Source organism: Phocoena phocoena, chromosome 3, assembly GCF_963924675.1.
Source record: "Phocoena phocoena chromosome 3, mPhoPho1.1, whole genome shotgun sequence".
Taxonomy (NCBI): domain Eukaryota; kingdom Metazoa; phylum Chordata; class Mammalia; order Artiodactyla; family Phocoenidae; genus Phocoena; species Phocoena phocoena.
Window position 1 is genome coordinate 60007608 of NC_089221.1, and position 11693 is coordinate 60019300.

Here is an 11693-nt window from a genome sequence, read left to right on the forward strand (position 1 = left end):
CCAAAGGGAAGGCAAGGATGAAACATCTAAGTCACAATTCCAGACCACTTTTACCCTAGTAAATATTCACAGATACTTTTCCAATAGCTTCCCAATTCCTAAACCTGTTATTTCAATTAAAGGAACACATCTGTTTCATAAAATATTTCCCTGAAGCTTCTGTCATCTTATGCAGTGCCAGTAACAACTTACTCTACTTAGGCATAAACATACCATCCAGCTTTTCCCCTCTTAAGTAATATAACCATAAAACCCAAGATATACCGTGTCCATATTCTCTCATTTAAAATCTACTCTAGAAATCTGAATCCATATTTTTGATGATAAAATTAGAATTAAAAGAAATTGAAAACATTTCATATAAAAGCCACGCCTTCCGTAGTCAATGTACCTGTCACTGTCCAGGTCCTGGGCACCAGCAGGTGCTGAATGGTATGGCAACAGGGGCCAGAACCAACAGTGGAACACTGGGGAATCTAGGGCCCCAGAACTCTGGATGGCTTGATATTGGATTAATTTGCATTAAAGTGAAAGCAGCATTCACATGAGAAAGCTACAAAGAGAAAATTTCAAGAAAAAATGTTTCTTCAGATTTCCAGCTTCTCCTCTCACTGTGTTGTTTGAAGCCTTTGTACAGAGAATGCTGGAAGCGTTCATGATTATTTTCTGAAAGGTTAATTAAAACAATGTAAGGTATTTCCCAAGGCTTGTAAAATAATTCCCAAAGTTTGATATTATTATAATTTGATACACATTATAAATGTAAATGGCATGAATGAATGAAAAATGTATTCCTAGTTTTCCCTCATATTGTCTCTTGTTTGAAATAAATAAGTCATGACAAATTTAGACATGTCTTCCTACCTGAAGTTCTGAAGAGACAGAACTGCCTCGGTCGGATTCATTGTGCAAAACTGGAGGTGAGCATTTCTCCTCATCTGATGACATTCTGTACAAATACTATAAAACAGGAGAAGCTAAATTCAGTTTGTTTTTTGCAATATTTAAACTAAAGTAAAATGTTTTCTATATACATATATGTGTGTGTAATAACATCCTACCCTATAAACAATAACCATTCGATATGTTAAAATCATTCAACATACTGAACACCCACAGACGAAATCACTGGGCAAGAAAGACAAAGACTCACTTCCCAGTATATAACGTAGTCAAGGAGATGAGACAAATACATGAAAGGTTAAAGAAAAAATGGAGGCTCCCCAGAAAAATCCATGGTAGGGGCTGCTGAGAATCAGAACGTGTGATCACTGTTCAACAGTGTGTGAGGACCTAGATGCTGCATCCTTTCCCACAAGATACTGAACCAAGAGAGAAGGAACAACCTGTGTAAATTCTCTGCTTGGCGAACTGACCTTTTGGGAATACTATTTTAAGAAAAGCAAGCCTATATGGAACAATAGATTCTAATACCATGCAAAGAAAAATTGTTTAAGGTCTTAACCAAAAAAATAAATAATAATAACATTACTGGTAGTAACAAGTACATAAGTTCCTTAAAAGGCATATTATGACTATTCAAATGATCCGAACACCAGTTATATGTAAGACATTGGTGAGAAAGGTAAGATGAAGAAGTCCTTGTCCTCAAGGACTCTGCAATCTGTAAGGAGGGCCAGACATGTATATATTAGAAATGACTGATAGAAAAAGTGCTGTTAGATCCTAAAACAACAGAGGCACAAAGTAGGGAGGTCAGAGTAGCCTTTTTCACAGGGTAGGATGATGAGGGTATGAAGGAGTGGGAATAAACGATCAGGGTGTTGAGACCTGAAAGACAGATAAATGATTAAAGGATATGCAAGGCAATAGCGCAGCATAAGCAAAGTCAATGAGGCATGGACACATACTCCAGGAACTGCAAGTAGTTTGTGAGGCTAAAGCAAAGGGTACAGAGCAAGGTTTGGCTAAGGATGAAACAGGCAAGGTAAGGAGCAGCCAGATCATGGAAGATCATAATTTTGTCATGTTAAAAAGTTTCGTCTTTCTTCTAAGAGAAGTTATTAAAGTCTTAAACAGGTGATAACATGATCAGGCTTGTCTTTTAGAAAGATCACTCTGGCAGCTTTCAGGATGGATTTGAGAGGTGGGATACTGAAGAAAGAGCAACGGAGAGCCAACTTCAGTAGTCCAAGAGATAAATGTTCCCTCTGGCAAATGGGGACCTGAATGGAGGAGGCAGCAATGGGAAGTGGACGGAGTTATGCCTGTAAGACAGTTGTGTTATGGCAGTGGAAATTCGAGATCACGATCAACAATTGGTTAAGGGGTTAATGGGAGGAAATGTTGATCTCTTCCAGATTTCTGGCTTGCAACTAGATGGATGGTAGTGCTACTCCCCAAGGCAAGGAATACAGGAAGACAAGCAGGTTGGGAGAAAGGGTAATGGGCTCACTATCAGACTGGTTGGGTATGAGGTGCCTCCGAGGCACGGAAGTGAGGCTGCCGGTATGCAGTATCTTGGGCACACCACTTATGCAATGCACAACTCCAAGGACTGCCATTCACAATGGCTACAATGTGAATGGTACTTTCTGGAGTTAAGCAAGGTGGGAGCCCTGCACTGGATGTATAGGTTTCGAGATTCATTTTGAGGAATCGTCAGCATAATGGGAACTGCTGAAAAAAGAGAGAGGATAAGATCACTTATGAAAAGGAGTGTGAGAGAGAGTGCTTATTCTGAGGTCCTTATACCCAAACTGTATGCAATATTTTTAGCACATGTGTATTTTTCTAGGAAGAGGATTCTCAGCTTCCAATGTGTCCAGAGGGTACTATAACCTTAGTGAAGTTAAGGGCCACTACTGTAGCAAGAGGAGGGTTAAAATCAGAACCGCTAATATTTAAAGGGGAAGTGAGAAGAGCCAGCAAAGATTGAAAAGGAAGTCAGAACAGTAGAACAACGAGAACAGCATCACAAAAGCTTCCAGGAGAGAGTGGTCAGAAACAGATGCCAAAGGAAGATGAGAATCTGATAGAGTCCCTTGAATTTGGCAATCAGGAAGTTGCTGGGGCATTTAGCCTGAACAATTTCAGTGGACAGTGGAACAAGTCTCAATCACAGTGGGCTGAAAATTAAGAGATGAAGAAAATGAAATAGAAAGGGCAGATACAGGGAGAAGTGCAATATTAGAATGGAAACATAGGTTGGGGTTAGACTGTGGAAAGGAAATTTCAACTTTATTCAATGAGCATTACTGTGTAGAGACATGATAAGTAAATGAAATCTCAGCATGACTGACTTTAGTTAAGCCAATTAGGGAGGATAAAATAAGCACATACGTCTGCAGCAAGGAATGGCTGCTTCACGGACTTCAAATCCACCACTGTGGTAACTTTGTCCCTTCTATTTCAATTCCCTTCTTCCTTTAGGATGTGCTTGCAGACTGGTAATAAGGGGGGCAGGGGTTGGGGGGTGCTGATTATTTAAAAAACAAATAAGCTGAGAAGTATGGTCAGATCTCAAAAAGAATTTCTGAATATAGACACTGAAGACACAAAACAACTACTGTACTTTTGGAAAATATGCTATAAATCTTCCATCTGCCCTGTTTTGATGCCAACAAGGTATGACAGTTTATCTAAAACTCTACCAACAGTAGCATTTTCCTTACTGTTTCTAGTTCAGAGACAAAGGAGAAAAATGAAACTTGCTTTGATGGGAAGCAGATGTACATCAGATAACTAAATTTTCAGTATTCTCTAACCCAAGATATCAGAAACCACGAGATAAAAAGTTCCGAGCCCTTGTCTATTGCCAGAGAAATCAAATTACATCTTGGTAATTGCCTGGCTGATAGGGGAAGCGAGGTCCGGGAATTCAAATTAACCTCCAAGAGGCAGAGAGTGAATTAACGTGCGAGCGGGCAGCAGGGTGACGTCCCTGCGCCCTTGAGCTGTCTTAGCTGCAGGCAAGGAGAGGGGGTGCGCCAGCCCCTCCCCACGTCAGGGACTACAGAGGGAGAAGCAGCTGCGAGCAAGCAAACGGCTACAAGTTCTCTTCAATCACTTTCTCTTATCCCTGTGTTAATCGAATTCTTACTTTAAAACAAAGTATTAGCCATAAAAAGAAATGAAATTGAGATATTTGTAGTGAGGTGGATGAACCTAGGGTTTGTCATACAGAATGAAGTAAGTCAGAAAGAGAAAGACAAATACATATGGAATCTAAGAAAAAAAAAAGGTCATGAAGAACCTAGGGGTAAGACGGGAATAAAGACACAGACCTACTAGAGAATGGACTTGAGGATATGGGGAGGGGGAAGGGTAAGCTGTGACAAAGTGAGAGAGTGGCATGGACATATATACGCTACCAAACGTAAAATAGATAGCTAGTGGGAAGCAGCCGCATAGCACAGGGAGATCAGTTCAGTGCTTTGTGACCACCTAGAGGGGTGGGATAGGGAGGGTTGGGGGGAGGGAGTTGCAAGAGGGAAGAGATATGGGAACATATGTATATGTATAACTGATTCACTTTGTTATAAAGCAGAAACTAATACACCATTGTAAAGCAATTATACTCCAATAAAGATGTTTCTAAAAACCCCAAAAAACAAAGGGTTAGCCATGGTCATTTTACCCCCTAACGTTTTAAATGACCCGAACCTATAGCGACAATACCGCTATACTTCAGGCACCCCTCACTCCTGCCCTCTCTTCCCGGACGGCTCGGAGGGAAAAAACCTCTCGACCTTGCCGCCCCGCAGAACAGTTGAAGGGCCCGCGTTTCGGGAAGATGCCCCCAGCCCTGTCCTGTCCGATCCCCGGGGGCGCCAACCCAGGCCGAGACACTTTAAACCCCACTCCAGTGCCTCCGCCAGGGGCGCGGGGCTCGCCCGCGGCGCCGCTACCCACCACCTCGGCTCTCCGCAAACACGGACTCCTTCCTCCGCGTCTTGTCTCCGCGTCGCCGCTGAGACAACAGTGAGTCCAGCGTCTTCCTCAGCAGCAACCTGACAGTTTCAAACTGCACGGAGGAAATAAGGACGGCCCCGAGCATTGGCCCCGAGCTTCAGCAACCTGCCGTCTGATTGGTCTGAGATCCGGGGGCGGGGCAGGAAGGAGAAGCCGGAATTAAGTTTCTTAGGGAGAGCCCCGCCCCTTGCATCGGCTTGTTCGGAGCGGGAGGAGTCTTAGGGAGCCCCGCCCAGCGTACAGGAGCCCGTGATCAGTTCCGTTCTGCGCCTGCGGGAGACCGGGCGGCTCTGAGAGCAAGTTTGGTTAGAGACTGCTGAGCAGGGCTGAAGTCCCCTAGGATGTTATGCAGCTGTCTGTGCGATAATGCCCATAGCCTATGTGTGTAGTCCTCATGCATGTGAATCATCTGCTTCCACAGGTGCCCTGCAGCAGAATCACCTGCTGATTCCTTCAGTCTTAGGCAGGGCCAGGGAATCTGAATTTTTAACAAAGACCAACAGTGATTCTGACGCAGGGGTCTGCGGACCAGGCTTTAAGAAACTGCCAGACTAGGTTTTACTAGTGACTTCAAACGTGTCAGATTGCAAGGCAAGCCCGTCGGGCGAAGTGAGTATTGACTTTAGAATCATCATAAGTATATCCTGGCTGTATCACGTCTCACTGTCACCTTGGATAATGCTATCCACATATAGGCTTGTAGGGGGATTAAATGACTTACTATATCTAAAATACCTATCGCATAAATATCAAAAAACGAGTCTTTCAGCTTTATTGGCATAACGGCTAGAGGTACGTTAGGATCCAGGTGGCAAAGGGAGTGCCCCAATCTGGAGAGCAAGTAATGAGATCCCAGTGAGTTTTCAGGCTCCCTGTGTTACCTGGAGGATGAGGTATCTGTTTCTTTTCCTGTAGATAGAAATGGCATAACCTGGGTCTCACCTACTTACCTGTTCACGGAGCCAGACTTCTATTTATACAAGCAATGAAATAAGAAGAACACCAGCAGTTTCTTCAGCATAAGCTATGTTTGTTCTCTGCCCCCCACCTTTCCCATGCTTATAATAAAGGACAAATTCCTATTGATAGATACAAATTCATACCTGGTCCCAAAATCTGTTTTTCAATTGAATTACCATGTGGTGACCCCTTACACTGTAATTGTTTCTGATTCGCTATCCCTGTGCCCTCCTGTACTTGGCTCCATGTTTCTCTTCTCTGTCCCTTTGGGGGGCAGATTTTCATAGAAAACTATTGGCTAAGGCATCACCATTCTTCTGTGAATCTACATCGAGAAAGAGAACAAACCTGTCTCCATGTTATAAATTTAGAACAGATTCTTTTTTGAAGGTTCCTAGAGGTGGAGCCAAAGAGAGAGAGGGAGACTAAAACCCTCCACAAACCCACGAAAATTAAATTGCCAGCTTGAACCCTGCGTAATTATTCTTTCAACAAATATTTATCTAACAGTCATCAGATGCAAAGCATTTTGTTGGTGCTAGGAATAGAGTGGTGAATAAAATAGACACACTCTGCTCTCATGGAACTTAGTCTAATTGGAAAACAGACATCAAATTAACAATACAAATGAATAAATAGTTATGAATTATGTTTGAAGTGAGGAGAAATCAGGAAATGTCTGTGTGATAAAGTACATTTAAGCTGAGACCTGAAGGATGAGTATATAAAGAACTTTAATAAACACACATATAATGTTTCCTGTGTTCAGGGCACTGTACAAATTAACTCATTTAATTCTCAGATTCTCCCTGTGACTTGGACTCTGTTTCCATCTTCATTTTAAAGATGTGAAAATTGAAACCCAGAGGGGTTATGTGGCTTGTCTAGGCACACACAGCTAATAAGAGCAAAACTGGCATTCAAACTGAGGCAGTCTGGGCTCCAAAGTCCATGTCCTTATCACTCAAAATGTTCTGTTGGGAATAGCATCACTGTTATGGATTAGATGGTATCCTCCAAAAAAGATATGTTTAAGTCCTAAACCCTAGTACCTGTGAATGTGACCTTATTTGGATATGGGGTCTTTGCAGATATAATCAAGTTAAAATGAAATCATACTGGATTAAGGTGGGCCTTAATCCAATGACTTGTATCCTTATAGGAGAGGGAAATTTAGACACAGAAGAGATACAGGGGAGAAAGGGAGGCAGAGATTAGAGTGATGCATCTATAAACCATAGGATGCCAAGTATTGCCAGCAACCACCAGAAGCTAGAAAGGCAAGGAAAGATCTTCCCCTAGAGTGTTCAGAGAGAGCATAGCCCTGGTGACACTGTGGATTTCTGACCTCCAGAACTGTGAATGAATAAATTTCTGTTGTCTCTTATATACACTACCAAATGTAAAATAGATAGCTAGTGGGAAGCAGCCACATAGCACAGGGAGATCAGCTCAGTGCTTTGTGACCACATAGAGGGGTGGGATAGGGAGGGTGGGAGGGAGACGCAAGAGGGAGGAGATATGGGGATATATGTATACATATAGCTGATTCACTCTGTTATACAGCAGAAGCTAATACAACATTGTAAAGCAATTATACTCCAGTAAAGATGTTAAAAAAATTTCTGTTGTCTCAACCACCCATTTTGTGGTAATGTGTTATGGCATCCTTAGGAAATCAATACAGTAGCCAAGGCCTTGAGGTAAGAAAACACTTATTATATCTGGATGATGAATAAAAGCAAGTAATCTTAGTGAAGTAGGGACAGGTACAGGATAAGGCTGCAGATGGAAGTGAGGGTTCTATGTTAAGGGTTTGAGATTTTACTTAAAGTCCATTGGGATATTTTTAGATGTTCAGGAGAGAGATGAAAGCAATTTAGAATAGAGGGGTTGCAAGGGAGATGGAGAGAAGATGACAGATATGAGATATATTTTGGAAGTAGAATTGATGGGACTTGATGAATTGTATTTGAGATGAAGGAGAGAAGTGCTAAGAAGGATACTACAGTTTCAAATTTGTGACTTGAGTGACTGGGTGGATGACATTTACTGAGAAAGAGAACACCGGATGAGGATCAGGTTTTAAAAGGAGAAGATCAAAGGTTCATTTTTAAATATGCTGTTTGTAATACCTGGACATAGCCAAGTGACTGTCCATTAGGCCATTAGACATATATGTCTAGAGCTCAGAAAAGAGGTCAGGACACAGATACGTAAATCAAGGAGGCTTTGCATGTAGAAATTGTGGAGGATTTCAAAAATGGCTCCAATTATTCATCTCTTACTATATCAGTGTCCTTTGCCATGCCTTCTCATTAACGGCAGATGGGATGTTAAGAAACATGATGGAGGCAGAGGCTTTTAAGATGCTTTTTGATTGGCTTGGCTTGCTTTTGCCCTCTGTTATCATCATGAGAACGTGTCTCAACTAGCCTAGTGGAAGTTGACAGTGCAGTAGACCTGAGTTGCCTGATCATCCCTGCTGAGGCCATCCTAGATCAGTCTATAGCCACCTGACACCCAGACAGGTGGGTAAGTCCAATCAAGGATGGCAGGACCACCCAGCCAACCTGCATAGTCAGGAGCTAAATGAACATTGATTGCTTAAAGCCATTGTGCTTTGGGGTGGCTTGTTATGTAGATTTATTGTGGTGATAAATAACTGATAAGATGCAATTTAAAGTTAAGGAACTAGATGAGACAACCTGGGGGGAGAGAGTAAAGTGAGTAGAGAAGAGGGTTTAGAAATGAACCCTGGATTCCTCTGATGTTCAGAGGTTGGGTAGCAATGGAGGAGCCAGCAAATGAGACAGAAGGAGGGGCTGGAGAAGTGGGAGGAAAACCAGGAGAGGCTTCAGTAAAATGCTACTGAAGTGACTACTGAGTTTGTCCATATAGATGCCTTTCCATGGGCCCTAAGTTCTGAACCTCTGCTCTGATATGTTTCCTTTTAATCCCCACTGTTTTAAGTTAAGCTGTTGCTAAATTTGGACGGTTTCTCTAGTTGCAGGTCTTTATTTCTTCTTTCTATAATTCACTCTTCACACTGCTTATAAATTATCTTCTTAAATTTGGATTACATCACTTCTTCCTCAAAAACCTTCCTTGGTATTACATGATATTCAAAGCTCCCCTAAATTCAGAAGATCTATCCCAGAGTTTTCAAATTTACCATGTACTAGGTGTACAACTTTGCAGAAGCTTTGTATCCTTTATGAGCCTAAGCTCATCTCTTTAAAGTTGAGAAAATAATAGAATCTACCAAATCTAAATCTAAAGCTAAACCTGAACCTGAACCTATATCTGTCTATCTATCTATCTATCTATCTATCTATCTATCTATCAAAAATCTATTCCATTCTTCCATAGTAAAATCATCAACTCTGAGCACATGGCTGCCTAGGTAGACTACATTTCCCAGTCCACCTGGCAGTAAAGTGAGGTGATGGAATATGAGTGTAAGTGAAATGGGATTTAAAACCTTAGTTATGCTTTCTCTAAGCCTTCTCCTTCCCCACTCTGTTGGGCTGAATTATCAGGTGGAATAGAACTCTGCCAGTTCTATAATACAGGAAAACAAACAAATTGTTTCTTTTTTTCCTTTAAGTCCCTGTATTTTTGGGACAATCTCTTATAACCATCCCTCCAACTAATATCACAACTAAATCTATACAGATAGACATATGAATCTGTTGGGAAGCAATGTATGTGAAAGTACTTTGCAGTTTTTAAAAGTACAAAGGGTTCAGGTTTGTTAGATCTGGTGTTTTAACATTCTTCAAGATGAAGGCATGAACCTAAGATGGCTCTAGGTACCTGTTGGGAGCATCTCTGAGTTATTACTGTTGGAAAGAGCTGAAACCCATGTTATTTTTGCTAAGCCTGGGTTAGGGGACTGATTTGAAACCTCTTTATTTTCCAGGTCATCCCTGACTCATCTAAAAAGCCTGTCTCCTCACCCTATTATTTATTTAGCTAGGACCGTAAGGGAACATTCCTTGACCTGGAAGTCTTTAACATTGATGACTCCTGTTCTAGGGTAGCAACCATAATCTAGTCTATCACTTTCATTCTGTGGAGGAATAAATTAGATCTAGAGAAAACTATATTTGCTTTCTTGGAATTGCCAACCTGGAAAGAGAGAGAAAGTGTCAAATAAAGAGAAGTCCAGGGAAAAGGAATAGGGGTGGAGATGGGGAGAGATTTCAGGGTCAGAACCCTTGCTAGGACCATATTTGGGTGAGACTGCCATGGTGTGCCCTAAGGTCTTGGTACATTATAGCTAACCCCATGGATGTTTTTCCATAAGACTGCTGGACTCACAGATTTTCCTTCCCTTCTTTTTCATCCTCTACTCCTCAATTCAGAGGTACCTGCCTTTGTCACAGCCTCTCATGCTGGACCTTGTTTCTCCAGGTTACAAGTGGCTGACATAGTAATTTAACCTCCACAGATGAGAGAGGCACAAGTCTCCAGAGAGATCCATTCCTTATGAACTACGAGTACTGACCTTCTGGAAACAATGCTCTTGTTTTTCTAAATCAGAAAAGTGCCTTGATGGTGAAATCTGAGTTCCGGCAGGAAGGTGTGCAAAGAACATGGTAGATTATTTTGGGGAAAGTGGCTTACAATGCATGTCCCCACATAGAATTTCTGTAGCTGGACTACATAGTCTATTTAGAATCCCAGCACACACTGAGAGCCAAAAAGATGGATTCATTGAACACATTTAACTGAAGGACAGCAGAGGGAGAAAGACTGTCGATAAGCAAAGACAAAGGGAGGTGGTGGGCATTGTGAGCACAGTGGTCTGCAGATGAGGCAGCATGGCAGCGCTGTGCAGGGGTGCGTATTTGTAGTGGAATAAGAGCTTATTCAGAATATTTTGATTCCCTGGAATCCACAGTTGCATTTTGCTACACAGCATTCCCTGGTCTTTTTATGGCAGAACAGAGTTTGTTTCTTAACCCTCATCATCAGCCTTCTCTGTTCTTCCTAATTATAAAGACATGCCCTTGAACCCCTCTGTTAGCATCCTCTAGCCATATAAAAACTTCCTTACTCTTATCATTTCTTTCTCCTGTTAAAACAATCTAGGACTAGCTGCAAGAAGCACATTAATTAGTTTTTCACAGAACAATACTACTTGAGTCCCACTGATGTTTTGAGTGCCCTACAGATGTTATATTCTTGGGTCGTTAGGGCTTCTGAGGGTAGGTTTGCAGACGCGGGTAATTCAGCTCAGTGATGAGAATCTATGCAATTCTTTTTTTTACTATAATAATTTTTAAAAATTGAAGTATAGATTTACAGTATTGTGTTAGTTTCAGGCATACAGCAAAATGATTCAGTTATACATTTATATTCTTTTTTTGGATTCTTTTCCATTATAAGTTATTACAAGATATTGAATATAGTTCCCGGTGCTATACGATAGGTTCTTGTTGTTTATCTATTTTATATATGGTAGCGTGTATCTGTTAATCCCATACTCTGAATTTATCCCCCCCCCCACCTTTGGTAACCATGTTTGTTTCTATGTCTGTGACTCTGTTTCTGTTTTGTAAATAAGTTAATTTGTACTATTTTTTTAGGTTCCACATATAAGTGATATATAACATTTGTCTTTCTCTGTCTGACATCACTTAGTATGATAATCTCTAGATTCATCCAGGTTTTGTATGAGGACTAAAAGTAAACTGTGAAAAAAAAAACAAACCAAACTCTTTAAAAGTAAACAGCTGGAGGAGCTTCAAGATGGCGGAAGATTAAGACTCGGAGATCACCTTCCTCCT

The 11693-nt window shown here is 41.3% G+C and overlaps 1 protein-coding gene across 2 annotated transcripts in view; it reads right to left on the reverse strand.

Annotated features, from left to right (window-relative positions):
• The window catches only part of POC5 (POC5 centriolar protein), a 33687-nt gene extending 28698 nt beyond the window's left edge, over positions 1-4989 (reverse strand). The window contains exons 1-2 of one of the 2 annotated variants that reach the window (XM_065874819.1): positions 4876-4989; positions 865-960 (exon numbers count right to left, since the gene is read on the reverse strand). In XM_065874819.1, coding sequence (XP_065730891.1) covers positions 865-948 — 84 coding nt within the window. In that variant the 5' untranslated portion in view covers positions 949-960; positions 4876-4989. Of the gene's footprint in view, positions 1-864; positions 961-4875 lie in introns of those variants that run through there. The other variant, XM_065874818.1, reaches the window with a different exon arrangement.
• Between the last annotated feature and the right edge of the window lie 6704 nt (positions 4990-11693).